We start from the raw sequence: 21,926 nt of genomic DNA on the forward strand, positions 1-21,926 counted from the left end.
CTACTTTCCAGACGATTTGGGCAAGATGATAATCATTTAACTGTTGGTTTGGACAACTGCATAACTAGCCATGATGTTTGAAACAGTCTCTCATGTGATCTCAGTGCCCACCAGAGAAAGCACAATGCTGACAGAGGTGCCCGTGCAGTCATACCTACTTAACAGTTACTTCTGCTGTGTCTAAAAAGCCCCCCCCCCCCGAAGCATGTGTTAAACCTGCCTGCCTTCCAGATCCCATTTGTCCTTCAGACCTACCTCAAAGCCCACTTCCATTTACTCTAAGTAGATTTTCACTTTCCTTCATCTCTTGTGTAGTATGTGGTTTCTCCAGTATTGAAATGTATTTAGGCAACAGTATGGAGTCCAAGTGAAATGCATAAGAATTGAGACCAGATTGTTGTGGGGAACTAACTCAGTACCTTGAATAGAAAAAAACTTGGCTTGGTAAATGACAACTATTAGTCATTTGTACTATTAATATTGTACATATCTCTAGGTCCCCTAGCAAAATGACCCTAGATGATAATGATCTTATAATATTAATGGTACCTGTCTCAATACTTGATCTGGCAACATTTTATTAGACTCACAACTCAGAATTAATTGTTTCAATACTGATTACTTATAGGTTCCTCCCTCACCTCATGGTATATGAAACCATATGGGCTGAGATTGACATATGATTTAAGTATGTAGTTTTATTCATCTCCTGATTAGTGTTGATTAAACCAACAGTTTATAAGTCAAGGCATAAACTTGTGTGTGTATAAAACCACTTGTATTTAGTAGTATGGCATTGTCAGTACAGTTACATACACTACTGCATGCCCTTACACCAATGGGTGCCAACAAGCATGTTAAGTGATGCTTTGAAGTGATTTCCTAAGGGCCCCTTATCTTGCCAAGCGTTTGCATAATGGTTGATGACGAGTACAACCTTCTATTTGAGGATTTCCAAGGGCCTGGCTAGGTTATGATCCATTCTGCTGATTGGGGATACTGAGGATGACTAAACAACCATGCAGGAAGAGGACTGGCTACACAATACCCAAGAGAATGTTTTCACTTCTAAAGCAGTCTGGGATTTTCTTAAGTGATTGGTTTTTGTTGTTGTTGTTGTTGTTTTATTTTGTTTTAATCGTATGGGCATTTGAGAGTCCAATTAGATTCCCCTGTTGGCCGGACTAAAGAAAAACAAAAGTTGTTTTGTGGAGTTGCCCAGGCTGCCACTTAACTCATTTATTTCCTATGCATTTTTAACTCTAGGGCTCTTGTTTTAATATCTGGTCTCCTAAGTTCAAGTAACTTTTACCACATTCACACGAGTCTGTTAGATTTGAGGCCTACTGTACATAGACACACCCGACCTTAGGGAAAGCCAAACTTGGGTATGAATTCCAGCTGTCATACTTCATAACTATGGACTTTGAACACATTCCTTAACCTTTCTAAGTTTCCTCTTTGTGAAATGAGAATAATAGTCCATTATTCACAGAGATGTCTTGAGAATTAAATACAATAACTCAAGTAAATTACTTTGTGCGTAGTAGGCATTCAATAAATGTCAGTTTCTTCTTATGCCTGTTATTAATGCTTATTAGACTATATTAAAAATTGGAACCAGACTGTGATAATGCAATCCTTTATTAAGTGTTTAAGCTAAATAATCAGCTTCCCTCAGGGGGAAGAGAAATGTTGAATCCATTTCATTTGGTGAACTTATTTATTAGTCTTTTTCTTGAGTTTTATTTGGTTTTAGTCCACAGTTAGGGCGATCTGTATTCTTTTTGCTGGCCTAGAGTTGATTTTTTGCAAATTACCTACTATCTTGATTTTCATCCATTAGGGATCATCATTCATTATCTTAGCGGCTCAATTTTATTTACTAACTACGTCATATTACAAAGTTTTGCTTTCAACAGTTTCCCCGAGGTCTCAGGATCTCAGAGAACCAAGTTTTCTACCGCAACGTCACTGTGTAGGCAAACGAGGGGTGGGGCGGAGGGATCCACACCGTCAGTGTGTGCTTTCGTGTTAATTTTACAGTCTTGCATTTAAGTGGAGCCACGTTTTCCTCAAGGACGCAGCCTAAGAGAAGCAGGCAAGAATCGGAGCTACCTTCGCTCTGCACCTTTAAGAACTGGAGACTTGTTCTTAGCTCCGCCTCCTTCCCGGCCCACCTCTAAACTCTGATTGACAGGACGCCCGGACGAGGAGGAGCTGAAGGAGGCTGAGGAGGAGGAGCAGGTTGGAAAGCAGTGGGAGGAAGAGCCCGTTTCTCCGACCTGACCAATCAGAGAGGGGGGCGGGGCTCTGAAGCCCTCCTCCCTCCGCTGGCCCCCACCTCCTAGTCTCTCCGCCCCCTCCCCCCTTCCCTCGGCCCCCTCCCCTCTCCTCCTTCTCGTCCTCCTCCTCCTCCTCCTTCTCCTCCTCCTCCTTCTCCTCCTCCTCTCAGGCTGTGGTTTTTCTGTATATGTTTCTGGAGTCCTGAGCCTGGGCTAAACAAAAGCAGGAGGCTGACGGGGCTGCTGGAGTTTGCAGAGACACGGAGGAGGAGAGAGCTTGGGCTTTGCCTGCCGCCACGGCTGGGGGAGATCTGGCTTCTGCTACAGCCCACCCCCTTTGAGATCACTCTGGCCCGGAGTGGGGGTGGGGGGCAGCGGGGGGTGGGGGGGAAAGTTTGCATTGCAATCCCCCTGCCTTCCTCTCCTTTCTCCCGATCAATGCATATTTGCAAAAGGATTAAGCCACAGATTTAAGCGCCGGGAGCCCATTTCTGCCTTGCAAAGGAGATCGGACTGAAAAAACCAAAGGCAGCTCTGATTTCTTTTCGCCAAGTGGGAAGGTGGTTTATTTTTCTTGCTTTTTTGGAGTCAACACCCTTCCCCACCAGCCCTTATCCCCACCCTCACCCCGCAACCCCTTCACGCCCCCCTCCCCCTCCCCATCCTCCCACCATCCTCTAAAGAGGCAAAGAGATTTTTTTTTTTTCCTTTTGGTCTTTTTTTTTTTTTTTTTAAACCCCGGTCCCTGTTTATCCTGAAAAGGATTTGAAGACAGCTTGAAGGATAAAAAGCCTCGGTGCTTCCCAGGCGCCGAACGGAGGAGCCGAAGAGGAAGAGCCGGGGCTGCCGGAGCCTTCGGAGATGGACGAGCAGCCGAGGCTGATGCATTCCCACGCTGGGGTCGGGATGGCCGGACACCCCGGCCTGTCCCAGCACTTGCAGGATGGGGCCGGAGGGACCGAGGGGGAGGGCGGGAGGAAGCAGGACATCGGGGACATTTTACAGCAAATTATGACCATCACAGACCAGAGTTTGGATGAAGCGCAGGCCAGGTGAGATGGAGGCTTTTCTTTGCCTTTCTTTTTTTTTTTTTTTCTTTCCTCCCTCTCGCAGGGGGAAACAATGGGAACCGAATCACCACAGCGCTTTCTTTTAAAAATGTTGTTTCTTTTCTCATTTTGACAAGCAACTCCATGGCGGAGGAGTAAAATTTAAAGAAGCGTTGTTATCGAAAGTGTGATCGCCCGTGCGGTGAAATGGCTGTGTGTAGATTTGTGCGTGTGTGTCTGTTAGAGGTATTTGTATGAATGCACACAAACACGCAGCCACGCCGAAAATGCTGCCAACTAATCCGAAAGCGGCCCTCGGCACTTTTTTTTTTTTAAACTGCTTTTAAAAAGTGTTTGAGGGAAGCAGAATTGTCAAGTTCCGAGCGGCATTCCTTGCCTTCTGTAGTTGAGGGACTTCGGAACATGACAAAATAAAAAATGTCCCAAGAATACTTTGTTTGCAGATTCCCCTGAGTCCTTAGCTAATTCTGCAAGTTTGATTTTCCTACTTCATTTACCCCTCCATATTTTTTTTTAGTCTTTCTCTTTTCTCACCCCCACCCAAAACAAACAAACAAACAAAAAAACAAAAAGCAGGCTAGTTCTGTGTTAGATGTCAGACAGTGTGAAAATACCTTGCAGGCTCTCCGTTTTATTTTTAGAAAAAGAAAATAGGGAGAAAGGAAAGATAATTTTGCTTTGAGGACTGCTTGTTAGTTTTAAGAGAGACTCGGGTTTTGAGTTTAACTTTATTTTCTCTTAATCTGAGTTGCTGTTCTCACCTTCCCAGGACAGACAGTTATGTGTGGTCCTTTATAAAGGGGTGGGAACAAACATCAGACTTATTTTCTGCCCCGTGCCTCTTCCAGGACCACTTAGAGCGCAACTGAATTGAAATGAAAGCATGGACGAATTTTCTGTATTTCAATAGGACAGGGCATGAGTAGGACCATGAAACTGGGGCTTCCTTAACTGAACCACCACCAGGTTCTTGTCGCTAGGATTTTTACAGCAAATCCTCTTTCAAAATGAAAACACAGGTTAAGTGACAAAGCCACTAAGAGTTTGCCCAAGGCCCAACTCAGAAAGGAAGGATTAAAAAAAAAATCCAATGGTCACATATGTCCACACAACAACTCAGCTTTGTTAAATCGCCAAGTACTTTTCTATTTTGCTTTGGAATTCTTTTAAACGTATTATAACATGACTAGCCCTTATGTGACTTAGTTATATGGATAACACATACCATGAATTTTATGTAAGAGAAGCAGAGCCCTGAGAAAATAAGAGGAAGCAGCTAAAAGCACGCATGTTCTGAATTACACTCATTTCAGCTGCTAACACATGGAACATGTAAACTTAAAAGTGCTAAGGCTTAGGGCGCCTAAAAACTCGGGAATGTTAAAAAAGACTCCCTCAAACTAGTTTCATGCTTTTAATGGTGGGAGAAAAGATTTTTGAAAAACTAATTGGTGCTCCTTTTGAATGTTATTACCTGATGGGGATGGCAAGCCAGAGGCTCCCCACTGGCAGTCCTCTCTTGAATTGAAACAGATTTCTCCATAACCTTGTTCCAGAAAAATACACTCAGACCCCACTGATAAACTGCTTGGATCACAAGTTCATGAAGTGGAAGAGGCCAGGGAGCTTGGATCCTCGCTACTTTTCTGGTCTCTTTTTGTGAAACTGAGGACAAACACTTCTCAGCGGGTACTCCCTTTAATGGCCTAGATGCTGAGAAAGATCAGATGCAGTTTGGGGATGGGGAAGAATCCAGTTGTCTCTCTAACCCCATTTGTGTAGTGTGGGGAAGCAAAGCTTCTATCTAGATGGAGCTGCCAATCCTTTGCATTTGGGCCTGTGTTAAAACAAAAACGGATGAGTGGCAAGTATTTTTTAAAAAACCAGAAAAGATCTTAAATAGATTGAAGTGTTTTCAGTCTGCTTTTAACCCCTCCTGAGAACTAAATTTCTAACCTCTTTATTTTCTTGAAACAATGTAACTACCTGGACTATTATTACTTTTCCTTCTTCTTAGTTACATATTTGTAGTGCATATTTGTTGATCCAGAAAGTAAGCTATGACTATTTTTAGACAATGTGTGTATGTGTGTGTGTGCATTTTGAATTTTGAGTTTCTTATTCCCCCGCTACACAGTATAGAGTATGTAGGTAATCCCTGCTCCTCTGGAAAATGTGTCTTTTTTTTTTTTTTTTAAAAAAAAAAACAACTTTAAAACTGATTGAAAAGGAATTGAATATGTTTTGAGTGCCAGGGTTTTCTGCTTATCTTTACACATACATTTAGTTAGTAAACAGAATTCCCTTAGCTAGTAGCTGATAAGATCAGTATTTTGTTTCCAAAACAATATCATTCTGCTAAGTGAGTCCATAATAAACTAGAAGGAAGGGCATTGTTCTGTTCCTCAAGTGCATTCTGAGTACAAACCTGCACAGCCACGGGAACCAGGTAAATCACTAATCTAAAAGGCAAAATTGTATTTATTTTTTCCCCAGTGGGTGCAAGGTCCTAATTGTAAATAATTGAATTTCAACACCTGCAAATAAGCCGTGTGCGCACAAGAGCCATAATGTGAACACAGAGAAATGAATTTATTCCCCATCTGGGTATGTTTGCCCCCTGGCAATGCATTTCCATACTCTTTAACTTGGGGACTGAAATTTTATAAATTGACAGTTCTACTCACAAGGTCTTTCAAGCATCTTATGTTTATGAGAATACAGGGGCATCTGCGGAATGAATTCGAACACATGGATGAATTAAATTTGAAAACACATGCACACACAGAGAGAGGCAGAGAGCGCCTAGGCTACGCTTCTTGCAGAGAGTGTACAGAACTGTTAACCTATGCATTTGGCCTTGCTGCGTTCATTGTCTTCAACAGAATTCTTGGTTGAAGAATTCCACTTTGATTTAACTACTTACCAAGGGGTGGGGGCAGAAAGAAAGAAAGAGAAAAGAAAGGAAACCCTTTCCCTAATGGGCATAATTTAGGTTATTTCTGCTCTGTAGTTAAATCCCTACTCTCACTGCTAATTAACATTGCTTCTTTTCCTATGGTGGGACTTTGTATATTAAGTCATAAAAACAATTGAAGCATGCCACAGAGTTAGGCTTGGAGTGTAATTTTTTATTTTTGGCTAAATGCTCAGGTGCCCCCCGTACTTTTGTCAGTTTGATCTTGAGTGTCCACCTAAGCTCTTGTGTTTGTTGTTCTTTTATTTCTTATTTTCTTACAGAAAACACGCTTTAAACTGCCACAGGATGAAGCCCGCCTTGTTTAATGTGTTGTGTGAAATCAAAGAAAAGACAGGTAGGAACGAGACTCCAGCCTTTGGCTGTTTTTCTTTGGCTCGTCAAATCCTTGCACCTCTAGCCCTCCTGCTCTTCTGGGGTCTTCACGTTGTAGAACGCGAGTGTGACCACGAAAGGCGTTTCTGCTCTCTCCAGAGGGAAGCATCTGGGCCCGCTGATTTCAAGCAGTAGGTTTTCTTTCAATCTGGCCCCAACTGTTTTTAAAATTGGGGCTAAGGCAGAGACTCTGACGGGAAATTTATAGAATGATCTGCCTGTGGGGGAAAGTGGGAAAGTTGAAAAGTCCATCTCCTGAAGGAATATATTCTCATCTAGAATTACTAATTATAATTAGTAAGAGCAAAGCCCGTCAGCTTTCTTTCTTTTCGCCACTTTTGTTATTTGTATTTACACAGAGTAACCAACTTGAGGTTCTCAAAAGAGTGTCTTCAAATACTATTGTGGAATGAACTATGCAGTTTGGTGAACCGAGCTTTTGAATGGCCTCTGATTTTCCTACGGGGGACAGTCTTTGGATTTAGGGCACTATATTATCCTGAGATCATTCCCTCTGTTGTTTTTCTGCTTTCTAGACCTCATATCATAGACTAACACACTTATGACACATCCCACGAGGGCATTTCAGTTTTAAAGCAACAATTAAAAAATCGCAGTCATCAATCAGAGGTGTTCTTAAACAACAGAAGCGCAGGGAAAGGGCACTTAGCAACTGTCCTCTTGTTTCTTTATTTTAGTTCTTAATTTTCCAAAGTGGGTTAACTCGCTCCCTCGTAAGAAGAAAGAGTCGAGAAGGCAATCTGAAGCCAGGGCAGAAAGAGGGACTGAGGGGTGCTTGCAGGAAACGGGGATCGGCAGCTGGTCTCAGACTTCCTAACCCACTCTAAAGCCGGGCAAAGTACCTGCCATGCCACTTCTTTATTTATTTTTTACAACAAGGTGTATAACAGTCAATAATTCATATCTAAACCATATAAGCAAGGGCATGACATGAATGAAAGTGACAATAGATATGATTGCACGCTCGGTTGATATACATTGATAGTTACACATGGGAAGGAGGGGGAGGGCAGAGGATGGCTCTCCTTTCTTCCTCTCTCTCTTTTAAGGACTCTGGATCTCTCTGTTTTTTTTTTTTTTTCTTTTCTTTTTTTTTAATCTTTTCAGGAGGTCACTGTTGATTGAAGATGTAATTGCTCGGGTCTTTCAACTGTCTGTGAAATTAGTAAACAGCTCCTTTGTTGAATGATACTTGTGTAGTGTGTAAGGTCCCAGACAAAGCACCTGAGACGGCTGCTGAGACCTGAGTCATCCAGGTGGCTGTGCCAGGACCTAACCTTATTGCAGAGCCGATAATTGCGTCGCTTTTGCTGTGAGAGACACCTTTTGAGAGATGTATTGATTGTGCATACTAATATCAGAGGAGCTCTTCCCACTTGGACACATTTTTAGTTTTTTTTCCCTTTCTGTCTTTTTTTTTTCTCTCCTTCTGTTAACTCAAAGACATGAGCGGTGGGCATGTATGCACATGCGTTCCCTTCTTTCCTTCTTCCCCCTTCTTTTCTTTCTCTCCCTAAGTCTCCAGTGGGCTATTCACTTTGAGCTTCGGGTTTTGTTTCTCGTCAAGTTGGAGTTTTGTGAATCTTGGTTCTTGAAATTTAGAGTCAAAATAAAAAGGGATAGGGAATAAAGGGGCCAAAGGAGAGTTTCTTTTTTAAAGATACTTTATCTTTAAAGATATTTTTAATGGGAAGGGCACCAGTCGGGTCACTGACTTGTGCATCATGACCTAAGTGTTTAATTCTGGTCTTCTAATTAAAACCTGCCGAGGTAGAAGATCAAAGCGGTTGGTGTAGATAGAGGTCCGATTCAGGTGCGCGCTCAAGACTTTGTTCTTGATTAATATTGGCTACAGCTCCAGAGTGAGAAGTTGTGGTGTTGGCCAAAACAATGTTCTTATGGTTGGAAGATAATGCCTGCTTTTAACATTTCTTTATGTCAACATGTTCATAGTTGGAGTTTTAAAAATTATCTAATTTGAAGTTTTTTGTGTTATTGATGATAGAGGATGTTTTAAGGAATGGCTTACGAAGTAATGTAAATGGTAACTGTTCCCTGTGTGAAAAGCGGTACAAAAACAGGGTTCTGTGGAGAGGGTGGCCGAGTGGGAGAAGACAACTCACTTGTCTTCTTCCACTTGAGTGTTGATGGCTGCAGGGAAGGAACAGACCTTGATGTCAGAGGTAGAGCAGACAGGACTGTGTTCAAAATAAGGTTTTATTTCCGAGTACCTTGACTTCTCTATTTGGGATGTGGGCCACCTGCACATCTTCCATGCCTTTGATGCCCTGGGAGAAGGCAGAGTGTCTGTAAAAGTGTATGTCTCTCACTGTCCGTGTCTGTCTGTCTGTTTCCCTCTCTCCATCCAGAACTGGTTAAAAAAAAAAAAAATGGTTTGAAAGGTCGGTTCACACACCTTCCTTTGATGTTTGGGGACTTTTCCTATTGGGACTCTCAACATCCATAGCATGGAATGAGTGTTTCCTAGGGCAACCTGAAGCCCTGCGGAGGCGCTTTATGGTGGAGCAGTCCCGTCTGCTCACTGTGGTTCACCTAGGGAGGTTTTGGAAACGAGGGGTGTGTGTGTGTGTGTGTGTGTGTGTGTGTCTGTTGTGGGGGGGGGGCTTGCTGCTTTTGTTTCTTGGGTCTTGTTAATAATTTAGTTGGAAGTAAGTAGGAAAACTGGCTAAAAAAACAAAAACACAAACACGTGCATGATACCCAAAGAAGACAGCAGTGCCTGAATTATGGTTGATTGATGGGTATTTAAGTCAGAAATTACTTCGGGATTTTGAAAAGTAGAGGAACTTGTGTGTTTTGCTTTAAGAGTGTGGGGAAGTGTTTATTTTGATACTTTGTGCTTTTTAAAAATAAACGCTAGGATAAAAAAAAATTGCCAACAAACATTCAGGTTGCAAATGCGGTCAGCAGCAAGCTAACCGGGTGGAGATGTACAGCGGAGTAATGTGGCCTTTTCTGCGTGTTCAGTCTGGGACCAGAGGGGCTTTCAGCACAGAGTTCCGGTCATTTACAGTCAAATTTTCTTTTTAAGACCCAGCACTTCTCTGACAGGTTAGCGATAGGATGCTTTGCCTGTGTATATGTGGGCTGGGAAATGGGTTGATGGGACAGAAGGGTAGGAGAAAAGAGTCAAACACATTGACTTTCTGGAAAAAAAAAAATGATCCAGAATCTTTAATAAGTGCTTAAAAGGTTTCTTGATTTTATTTAAGAAATGTTTACACTTCTCTGTCAAAAATCACAGAGGTTTAAAAATTCGGAAAAGGTGAAAAGTGGGGTTTGTTTACTGCAGAGACTAGCTGTAGACACCTGTGAACAAGCTGCAGTTGTGAGTGGATTTTAATTTTAGAACGGAATAGCTCTCCCTGGCTCTCCTCGGCTAACTTTTCACCGACTGTAATCTGTGCTCAAGTTCAATCAAATAATTGGAGGAGGTTTGAAAAATTGATTTTTCCCCTCTTCTTTCACACTCTTTTGTTCTCCTCTTTCTCTTTCTGTGTTCAATTAACACCCCCATTATGGCGCTGTAGGATTTGTTTTCAGCTCTGCCATTTATTTCCTTTTTTTACTCCTTCCCTTCTGATTCTTCTTGGCTGCCATAGCAGTTACATGATGGGGCCCTTTGAAGAACTAGAGACTCGTGTGTGTGTGTGTGTGTGTGTGTGTGTGTGTGTGTGTGTGTGTAAGGAAGCTATGTGTGACTTCCAGAAACACAAATGACCTTGTTCCTTGAACAGAACAGGACTGAAATATTTGTCGACAGTGTGGAACAACCTCCCATCAGGCCCCTTTTGGAGCTGGGTGGGAATGTTGGAGGAGCTCACGTTCATGACTGGGCAACTCAGAAACCTTTTTAAAAAATACATCTGAGGTGTTGAGGATTTAGTCCTTTTTGTCTGGAATCGGGGTATAGAATGGGCTAAGAAAAGGAAAGAGCCCCAAATGAAGGGGAGTTCATAACACAATGCTACCCATAATCCCCTGTCACCGGGATGCCGGTGTTACCATGGTGCACACATCCTCTGGCCCTGCGGTCGTGACTCTGAGAGATAGTGTTAGGTGACCCGAGTTGATGGCTCCGTCTCCTGGTATTTCAGTGTTTTCCTGTTCCTTGAAAGTGGGTTTCCAGACATGGGAGCTCTAGAGATATAGGAATAAAGTATCAGTTGCTCATAGCTTCTCAAAAAAGATTACCGGGGATGGGGCGGGGGTGCGTGTTATTTGTTTTCTAACCTGAATTGAACGTGAGAGACAGTTTGCATGGATAATGTGCAAGAGAATGTGTCCACGGGAGAAGCTGCTAGACCTGGAGTTCCAGGAGCCGCAGACGGGGCTGCTGTGCTTGCTGTGTGCATAGTGCCGGAGGGGCTGAGCCCTACCAGGGATTCAAGGACTCAACTCCCAACTGGGGCCCAGTCTTTAGCAGGCTTTGCCTCCGTGTTCTGTTGATACCCATAAATTTTCTCCCATTCTGGGTAAAATTACAGAAATAGCTTTGAACAAGCAACCAAAACCAAACGCAGATATTGGCGTATGTAAACACAAGGGCATGGGAGTTTTTAAAGCAAATCTCCAGCACCTTAAGAGAACATTTTTTTTAAAATTATATATTTATTTGTGGGGGTGGGGTGAGGAGTGCCATGACAGACGTGTGGAGATTAGAGAGGAACTTTCAGGAACTGCTTCTCACCTTTCATCATATGGGATCTGAGGATTGAACTCGGATGTCAGCCCAGCTGTGAGCACCTTTACCCTCAGAGTCATCTTACTGGGCCCTGGCTTCTGTTGAGATCTACATTATATGTATCACCTAGGAAAGCAGAGCCTCAATAGTTTTTAGAAGGATGTATACTGTCTGAACTTGGTTTTATATATCTAAGTGTGTGGTGTGTGCATTCATATATATATATATATATATATATATATATATATATATGAATATATATATCTTTATATGTGTATTTACTTATTTGTTTGAGACAAGATCTCATGTAGCCCAGGCTGATCACAGATTTGCTATCATAGCCTAGGATAGCTTTTTTTTAAGACAGGGTCTTACTGTGTAGCTCTAGTTGTCCTAGAACAAGTTATGTATTATATATACCAGGCTGGCCTTGAACTCACAGTGATGCACCTACCTCTGCTTCTGTACCCCACATGCTGGGATTAAGGGTACAGGCAACCATGTCTCTCTCTTTTTTTTATCACCTAAAGTACCCACTCACTTCTGTTGCCTTGTTAACCTGGATTAGGGGAATACACCAGCTCTTGCTCCACCCTGTGCCTCATGTGGGATGCTGTGCCAAGACCTAAGAACAAAGTAAATGCAGGGCTCCTGAGTATTTTGTATGAATTTCACCGGCTGCCTGTCAGGGACCCTCTCAGTGTGCACTTGCAACCCTTCTGGACTTCAGAGACAGTGTCTGCTGCCCTGTCATGATGGTGAAGGACAGGTACTTGTCTCTGGGGGTAGGGGGCATCGTGCCTATGTGTTGCCCCCTCGGCATCTCAGAGGTAGCATTTTTCAGTTGGCAAGATGGCTCCCAGGGCATACCAAGTACAGGTGTAGATTGTCATGGATCTGGCAAGCCTGTTCCCTGGGATGGCAGAACAAGGTCACTAGTGACTTGGCTGAAGGTCCTGTGGGGTCTTTTACTATGGCCTATAGCTTTATCTACATCTGCCCCTGAAAACTGTCAGGAAGCGGATATTGGGATGGGTGCTTCATCCTTTTTGCTGGTTGTATACTTGAAAATTAATCAATTTTAAGGCCACAGGCAAATTTCTTAATTTTAGGAGAAACTGTTGACAGTTAACTACTGGCTTTCAACAGCCAGACTCCTGGGTCTGCTATTCTTTTGCTGTGTGACCTTGCTTAGGTTGCTAAACTTCTCTGAGACTTATTTGGCTTTTTTATAAAAATGAAGGTCACAGTGATACCTCTCTGAATAATCTGATAGTTATCTGTTGCTATGGTGACCTGTCTGTTGCTATGGTGATCCTCTCTGGAGACCCCAATACCCACACTTGGGTATGTGCCATCCTTTTCCTGAGTACCCTCCCAAGCTTGAATGTATGTTGAAGGGTCACTGGGAGGATTAAACGAGGGGGTAGATGTGAATTACAGCGCCTGGTATCAACATTCAGGGCCGGCAGGTTTTATAGTTTCTGGCCCCATTTTCTTACATGAAAGAGAGAGACCTCCACCAGATGGTCCCAGAGGACTGAGTCAATTCCAAGGCTTGAAAGAGGAAAGATTGCTGAATTTAAGGTTAGCTCCTTTTGTTTCTCATGTATTTTCTTCAAGTGAGAATTAGCTGTGTTTAGCCAGAAGAAGGGCAGTATACAGAATGACTGAGAGGAGGGACAAGGACTTTTAATCATGTTCTTCCCAGACAACCACCACCTAGCTAACTAGACTTGCCTGTGCTGCAGAGTGTTTCCCCAGCAACACCTGCTGGAGACAGTGCATCCGGAGTTAAAATGCTTTCTCTGAGCATGCTCAGACCCCTCTGTTTAACCTGCAGCGCTTCAAGGTGGGAACTTCATAAAAAGAAGTCAGAACCATGTGACCTTTCCCCTAGATTCCCAATATGTTCTGTATTTAGGGGAAATACCATCTTCGTCACAGAGATGAGTTTTTTTTGACACACATCAGGCCACTGCTTCTTCATGGTATTCTTCAAACGTATGTTTAAAATATATTTTATAGACCATGAAATTCACCTGTATACAAAGTACAATCCATTGGATTTTAGTATGCTCGCAGGGATGTGCACTTAGCACAGCTATGTTCTAGTTTGGCCCACTCCTCCCCTGATACCCATCACTAGTTGGGCCATGTCTCCTTCTTCCATGCCTGGACCCAAACAGCCCCTTATCTCACAGTCTGCCTCTGTGCATGGTGCCATTCTGCAGGAATGTCATTGTACCCCAGGTACTGTTCCATGACTAGGTGCCCCCACTTAACCTGTTTCCAGGATTTGTCCACTGTTCAACATACATATGACAACTCTTCGTGTCTTTTCCCAGCCAGAATAGATGTCACTGACTGGATCTGAGACATTTGTTTGAGTCTTCATCAGTACATAGATACTTGGATGGTTTCCCCCTTTTGGCTGTTGTGGCTACTGTGGCTGTGTACTTAATACTTATAAGGTTTGCATGTAGGAGTATTTTTTCTAAAGATACAGGAGAGGAAATGGTGGGTCTCTTGGTAACCATGACTAGATTTTGGGGACTTGCTAAAATGTTTTTTGGAGTCCCCGCAGTAGATAGTCTTTAAAATTAAACAAACAAAAATAATAAATCAGCTGTTTGAGATGTATTTAACGCACAGTTGCAGTGGACATATTCTTGAGTCCTGGTATGCGTGATGCTAGGTTTGGCCTTCAGCATTCTTGCTCACCCAGTTGGTATACCCCTTCTCTGACTTCTCTGACCAGAACCTTTCTTTTCCAAGTTTGGGATACTGCTGTATGTTTTCTCCCATCCCTGAGTCAGTCATTAAGCTCAGTGAAAAAGGCATGCTTGGAGAAGTTCATTTAACACAACATATGCACTATCAGGATGTCCTTGGAACTCTGTTCGGAGCAGTCAGCGTGCTAAAGAGTTAGGTAAGCCAAAGCAAAGAGTCTCTAACATCGGCGTAGCATACTCCATATCCCTGGGGAGGAAGACCTTTGGAAAACAGCAGCCAATGCTCAGTAGCGACTTAGAATGAGAAAGCATGGACTTGCAGTCAAACCAACCGGGTCAAATCGCATTAGTTATTTGATTTCACAGGGCATCAATTTCCTCATCTGCAGTGAAAATTATACCTAGGACCCAGGCTCACTTGACAGACCAAACAAGACAACACCAGGAATTGCCCTGTTCAGTGCCTGTGTGCAGTTAATCGCAGCCACTATTATCTTCCAAGTTCTGTGTGCCTGGGTGTTGACCACCTCTCTCCCGGGTTACAGCCCCGTCTTTCTATATGTTCTTGTCACTTCAGCCAGGACTCTGGAGGTGTCACAGAGCTCTTTGTACTTGTCTGCCTGACACTTGTATACTTTCCGCACCTAGTCCCCGATTTCTGGAACAGTGCTGTTCTGGGCGATATATATAATTTTAAGTTTAATCATCTAAGCTTGCTAGTCACTCCATCCAAAGAACAAACAATAGAAAACAAATAAAAGGAAAAAAAATAAAGTAAACTTCAAGATTGCATCGTATTTAACCTCAATGTGCCTAAAATAGTTCAACTAGTAATTGCCCTGAATGTTAAGGAGCTATTTGGGGCTCTGCTTTCTAGTATGACTTTGAAGTGGAGTGTGTATGTTCCATGTGGAGTGCACCTTAATCCATGGGGTGCATTTCTCAGGTTTGATGGCTGCGTGTTGCTGTCATATTTGTTAGACAGCTCAGCTATTGAATGGCTATCTAAAGGAATATTCCTCCTTCTCCCTTTGTCAAAATTTTTTCTATTTTGTTTTGTTTTGTTTTGTTTTGTTTTTCGGGACACGGTTTCTCTGTGTAATGGAGCAGGCTGTCCTGGAACTTACTTTGTAGACCAGGGTGGCCTCGAAATCTGTCTGCCTCTGCCTCCCCAGTGGTAGGCTAAGTTTTTCTACTCAGGGAGAGGGGGCTATTGCCTTCTCAAACTGGATCTGGTGGGTCTGTAGCTGCTGAAACTGGCTTCTGCTGCCTGGTCCCAGCTGGGAAGGCTTTTTAGAGGATTCCTGTACCCTCTACCCATCTGCGGACACTACAGTGAGCTAGGACGAAGTCAGCCCCCACACCTCCTTCTGCGTTTTTCCGAATCACTTCTCTCTATAATTGCTCATCTGTGGTTCTCTATCACTAACAAAATCCCAGAGGTTCCCTAAAATAACGGAGTGGGCCAAACAGCCATCTTGTTCTCTTTAGCTGCAACAGCATAGGAACAAGTCAGAGACTGAGAGGTGATAGACCCGCTGGACTGAACTGCTGGACTGAACCGCTAGACTGAACCATTAGCTCGCCCTTCTGCCTCCGTGTTAGTATGTCATTTTGAGAATACCGATTTATTTGTCTTTGGGTCACAGCTTTCCCGGTCTGGGTGGATAAAGAGAACCGTTGGTCTGACCCTGCATTCTGTAGGCTGCGAGTCCCAACGTGACTTACCTCCCCAAGCCTAGGCACACAAACTGGGAAGCAGGTTGAGTGTTTATGGGAGACTCTCCCTCATTGTGACGGCGGTTCTAATTTAGCCTGGGAATCCCTGTGTCTTTTCTAGGCAGTCACATAAAACTGGTCATGGTTGTGTTACAGCTACTTCCATCAATCAAGTTGAATTGGATAAGACAAACTGGGAGGGGATTGTGCTGGAATTTGAAAAATGTTTATGATGGAAGTATTCGGCTGCTTACCTTGTGGGCTCGGCAACTCCTGCAAAGGTTTCATGCATATTATGTATTTGTAACTATGGGATCCTAGTTTGGAAGTCCCAGATTGGAACTTTGAGGGAAAGAGGCAGATTTTTCTGTGTTTGTGAAGTCAAGCCCAGGAAGTTTGGAAATCTGAGTTTGATTTCCACCATGGACCTGGAGAGTGATCTGGTGGCCTCTATGCTATCCCACCTACCTGCCAGTGACACTTGGGAAAACTTTATTAAAGTGAAGTTTTTTAGAAAGATGGTTGGTTTTGCCTCCAAAAGTATGAACTGAAAGGGACAAAGAAAAGTTGACATTTTTGTCTTGCTTTCCTACTGGTTGGATCTGCCAGCAGGAAGAGAGTACCTAGGCTTTTTTTTTTCCTGAGCGTTTTGGGTGATCTGAGATCTCAAGTGTTGCCACTGTCAGAGATTTCTATCAATTACTATTGTTAATAGGGCTGAAACTTAGCGTTTATATTTTATCCTTAACAAAGAAAGCCTTCTTGAGAGCATCAACGAGCTCAGCCAACATCCGTCGGGAATAACTGTGTACCTAGTACTGAGAGTGGAGGGCTCATTCCTTACCACACAGTGCAGGCAGAGGCCCTCACCAGCCCACATTAACACACAGTTGAAAACAAAGAGCCTGTAACTGGGATCAGCTCATCTTTGTGTGGCCTCCTTGCTAGGGTGTCTGTAATAATCCCCAAGCCCTTAGGAGGGAAAAATCCCGGGTGGGTGCTCATGGGTGGTGATGCCCTCCACATAGGAGGGAGAAGTCATAGTGTGGTGTTTGGAACTAAGTCCTTTGGGGAGGGAGAAAAAAAATGGAGGAGAGAGAGGGAAGACAGCCCAATGATAAACAAGAATATTCAAGAGATGAGAAAGTGTTTTGACCTAATCAGGTAGAAGAGAGAAATCGGGGGTGCTAGAAGAAGTTGAAGGGTGGTGGAGGAATTTGGTGACCTAAGGACAGGTCCTTCTAAAACCTGATCTTCTCACATGGGGCTCTAGGCTTAGCAGAATCACTGGGGTGTCTCCTGCACATGTATCCTCCTAGGATAGGAATTGTGTCATCACAGGTCTATGGGCTTAGCTTGGTCCAATCTTGTAGCAGCTGGGAAGCTGGTTGACTGGTTTGGTGAATGCTCAGGGCCACTGTGGGGCCCTTCTTGAGTCCCCAGTGTAGATCTGCAAGGCTTGGACCGGTAGACTGAGGGCCTGCCTGGTGTTAAGGCTTGCTTGCTTCTTTTGGCAGGGGGGGAAGGGGGGGGAATGCCTGGTCAGGGAGTCCAAGGATCAGAATCGGCAGGGTGAGGAGGGGGTGGCATTACAGAAGGGCTTTCTCCCCCTCACCCATCCCGGCTGGCCTCAAGGGTGACAGAAGATACTGCCTCTCCAGAAAAAAGGTCTTGCTGCCTTTACTGAACACTTTCAAGGCTGGGTTGAACTCCCCACCTCACCAGCAGGGCCCCTAGAATCCCTTCTCAAGGCTGTCCCTGTATGTGTGTCTCCCACGACGGGTGCCCTTTCCCAAATGCACGACGCAGGCCTGGAGGTTTTGCCTACAGAAGTGAGATTCAGAAGGGCTGTGGGGTCCACCTTCTTGCATGTCAGTATACGGCTCCTCTTTGAGTTGGCTCTGTTTTAGCTCTGATCAATAAATATCCCAGCCGTTGCTCCATCTCTCGAATTGGGTTAAATCACAGAACACGAAGTTACTGTGCAAACCTCCCCATCCTGCCCTCTGTCTCTCTCAGCTCTTATGGGGAATGCAGCACCTTCCCCCTGGGGAAAGTTTTAACCTGAAGAACCTTGATGTACTTTAAACAGCTTTGACGTTTGTTTTTGTTAAGCTTGCTGTGATTTCTTGAACACTTGGGGAAGGCTCCAGGCCTTCTAGCCTACCTAGTTTCTTACATGACCGCTTGCTTGCCTCGTTTCAGAGACTTGTGCAAGGGGGCCTCTATCTGCCTGATTGGGGTCAGTTTGTAGAAGCCAGACAACTCATTCTGGGCCCTGTGCGCACAGTTGCGACCCCTCCCCCCACCTAGCTGGCTGGAGCCAGGGCAGGAAGGGGGCTGTCATCAGGGCTCCTGCCGAAAGTCCCATTACTTTATTTTTCTTCTTTGAAAGTTACACTTGGAAAGACGTGGTTGGTCTGAGGTTACTGTTCTCCAACAGCTCTGTGTGCTTTTCTATTTTATTACCCTTCTACAGCATAGTGGGGTAACCCCCCCCACACACACACAAGAGAAAACCCTTAGCGTTGCATCCATGTGGCCAGGCCGAAATCAGCAAGGTTGGACCGCCTCCCAACTAGAAAAAATATCTATGACTTAATTCTCTCCATAAATTTTCAGGAGCCGAGCGTCGGGCCAGCCCACTGAAGCACCAGGCCTGTTATTAATTCCACAGGCTATTTCTCTTCCCTGGGCCCTGGGGTAGAGGATGGAAGGGCTCTGGTGCAGGGCAAGAGTTCACGTGTTACTTGAACTGGTGCAGGTGTAGTTAAATTAGAAGGGTAGCAACAGCCACCTAGTTACAGTGAGAGACCGCGGAGGTCGTTACTTACCCCTGTGTCACTGACTGGGGTGTTTTGGTACCTTCTTAGTTGGTTTTCATCAGGACGAAGGAAATAAATACATGACTCTGTGGCTCTGGCTTGGCCAAAGTATGCAAAGGCTTAGTTGACATCCTAAGATCCCCTTGTTTTATCTACCGCTTCTCCTGTGATGCCGCCTCGTGAGTATTGCTCTGCTTGAGGGGAGGCCATACAAGGTGGCATTGTTTATTAGTGAGCGTCCGCAAATGTTTATAGATATCACCTGTTGGGAAGCTACAGGTTGAATTAAGAAAAACTTAAACTCTCCCCATGGCTCGGGTTGCTGTTTTCAGTCTAGAAGTATTTGTGTTTTAGGTCTTGTGTCGCTTGACATGACCAAAGAATCCATATTCTGTTTCTGCCTGCTTTCCGCTTTAGTCATGGACAGATATTTATGAAGCTTGCCTGATAGACGGATCACGGTGAAAGAGGAGGGACAAGGTTGTGCCATTCCTGGCCCTTACCTTCAGGGAGCTCACAATCCTGTAAGGTACCTAAGTCTCACGGTCATAGTCACTGTATCATGGGCAGCTGATACAAGCCTGTGGGTATGAGTGGGGCATGTTCCTTAGGACCAGGAATGTGGCTATACAAGACCTCAGAACCGAAGTTCATGGCCACCCTGGCTTCCGCATGGAGAAAGAAGCGTGCTGCCTTTGAAGCAAACGGTTCTAATTTTATGCTTAGGCAGTCTGAGAAATTACTATGTTTGAGGCCTTGCCTGTTGTTCGAGTAACCTCCTTCGTTTCCTTTTTCCCTTTCCCAGTTCAGACTTTCTTGTTCTTTTTCTCCCCTGGGCCCTCCCCTCCCCCCTTCCAAATTGCTATTTGCCAAACTTGTGACCTGAGACCACTTGGCATTTCCCTGAGATAGCTGGAATTTACCACCCTCCAAATAGGTATTCGGTGACATTTGCTCACCTGGGCTGCTTAAGCTACGTGGCCTCCGTCTGCCAGAGAGGAAGCGGAAATTTGCCTCTGTGCTTCAGGGTTCTCGCTAGCAGGGAGACAAACAAGGATGCATCCTGGAAGGTGGAATTAATTTTTATCATGGTGCGCACACACACACATATAATATGTATATACTCATATGCACATTTATTATGTGTTTAATAAATGCATGTAGACAATTTGTGCATTATCTGTCATTCTCTAGTCATTATTTTAACAAATTAAATTTTCATGGTTAGCTTCATCTTTTACATTCATCCCCTCCCCTCCCCAGCTCTCGGGTTTCCTAGTCTCCTTCCCTGCTGGGAGAAGACATTGAATTCACTTAAGGCTCCTGGAGGCCTCCTGCCTTAGACCACCTGTCTCCTCAAGGTTTATGATAATTGGGGTGATGGCTTTGCCACTGCGGCCTGCCCAGCCCTTCTGCTGCTGAGGAAATAGCAGCCTGTCTTTTTGCATCACATGGGCCTGGGAGCCTGTTCAGTGTAGTTACCAGGACAGACTGGCCCTGGAGGCTGCTCTGACCCTGGGAACTTGCAAGCTCACTGTCTGTCTGTCTGTCTGTCTGTCTGTCTTTCGACCAAGGAAGAAGAGTGGGCTGTGTAGGTGACAAAGCTGTTGCTTTGTGCTTGTGTCCTCTAAGTGATCTCAGGAGATGTGCTCTGAGGGTGTGGGGGCGGAGCAGGCGGGCAGGGTAGTGAGTGAAACCTAACAGGAAGTGTCAGCAGAAGCAGGGTCCTCACTCTCCAGTGGAACAGACTTTTCTGTCCACACCTCAGAACAGTGGCTGGTTGTGCCAAAGCCCTTGCTGTAGGCGGTGCTACTGTTATTACTCCAGTGTTCAGAGACAGGAAATTGAGTCTCACAGTTTAAGGGAATTCCCTAGATGCACAGTTGCCTAAGAAGCTGAACCGGGCCTGTTTTAGCCAGTGAAATTTTTTCTCCAAAAGCATTCGTCCTCATGAAGGTTCATCAGGCCCCGGTGGTTCATCTGGGAAACTCAGGGATCCTACCCAGTTGTCTAAATGGCAGATTTTTTTTTTTTGTACCTCTCTCTGTTCCTGTTCCCTTGCTTTAAAAATTGAGCTGCCCCAGGGCTGTCCTTGCAGCAAAACTTAAGTAAAAGAGGATTAAGTCCAAATTCCTCATTGGGCCTGTTGCCGATTTTTATGAGTTCTTTGCCTGTTTCCTTTCAGGCATCCAGTGTGACTTTTTACAAGAGGTCGCCAACTTAACCATCCTAGCCGTGTGTGCTTTCTTTTCTAGCACCTCAGAAACCTATAGAAACCCATCAGGAGGCAAACACTTCCCTGGCCTTGCCTTCATTCTCTCTCTGCCTCCTGTGGAGATTGGTGCATCAGGGCCCTTCCTTCATTCTTCTTGATGCCAAAGGAAGCCTCATTGGTGCCGCGGGAGAGTCCACAACCACAGCCACCCTTGTCTCAATTCTTCTTCCCCGTGGGTGGTGTGTGTGTGTGTGTGTGTGTGTGTGTGATTTCTGGAGATGGAACGTGTGCTTCCCAAGAAGTCCTGGTGGCCCAGATGGGGGGAAGGCGCAGTTTGTAGAGGTGACCAATCATAATGTTGCCTCTCCCTTCTTCATCTCAGGTGTTGGAAGGGAACAGTAACAACAATAATAAATCAAGTCGTCTATGTGTAACTTTATTGTTTAGAAGACAGCACCACACCCAGAAGACCTTCCAAAAGAAGATGTTTTACAAGAGCAGAAATAAATTCACCTTTAATCATGCTACCCAAGCTTACTACCCATGTGCCATTTGGGATTTCCTTGTGTTTACGCCACTACCCTGTCATTTTTCCATGATTACATGCTCAGGGATGAGATTCTCTTCTATCTCTAAGCAGAAATGCATCTTGTTTACTTCTTGCTCACCTCACATCAAGGGATTCAGGCAGCTAAGTAAACTGTGCACGTGGCACAAGTGAAAAGTAAAGAGTTTAAAAAAAAAAACACAAGCACTTGTCAGCTGCCAAGTGCAGGTTCTTCCTCCTCAGCAGCTCTCAAGCCTGTCCCTTTGGATCAACCAAGTGAGTACCTTGTTCACATCCAAGTCTAGAGATACTGGCCACAACTTTGGCTTTGCCCTTCGTAGTGACAAAAGCCTAAATAAATAAATAGATAAATAAAGATTTTTAGAAAAAGTGAACTTCAAATTTAAAAAAAACTTGAGTCAAAGATGAATAAGTTGGGTAGGGATTTTTTT

General features: G+C 44.3%; 1 protein-coding gene across 4 annotated transcripts in view; it reads left to right on the plus strand.

Annotated features, from left to right (window-relative positions):
• Positions 1–2,407: 2,407 nt before the first annotated feature.
• Positions 2,408–21,926, plus strand: part of Pbx1 (PBX homeobox 1) — a 308,716-nt gene continuing 289,197 nt past the window's right edge. Inside the window, exons 1-2 of one of the 4 annotated variants that reach the window (XM_048421022.3) lie at positions 2,408–3,337; positions 6,596–6,669. In XM_048421022.3, the coding sequence (XP_048276979.1) occupies positions 3,147–3,337; positions 6,596–6,669 (265 nt within the window). In that variant the 5' untranslated portion in view covers positions 2,408–3,146. The remainder of the gene's footprint in view (positions 3,338–6,595; positions 6,670–21,926) is intronic. The other 3 variants (XM_048421019.3, XM_048421024.3, XM_048421023.3) reach the window with 3 other exon arrangements.

The sequence above is a fragment of the Myodes glareolus genome, chromosome 5 (assembly GCF_982192425.1).
Source record: "Myodes glareolus chromosome 5, mMyoGla1.1, whole genome shotgun sequence".
In the NCBI taxonomy this organism is placed as follows: Eukaryota; Metazoa; Chordata; class Mammalia; order Rodentia; family Cricetidae; genus Myodes; species Myodes glareolus.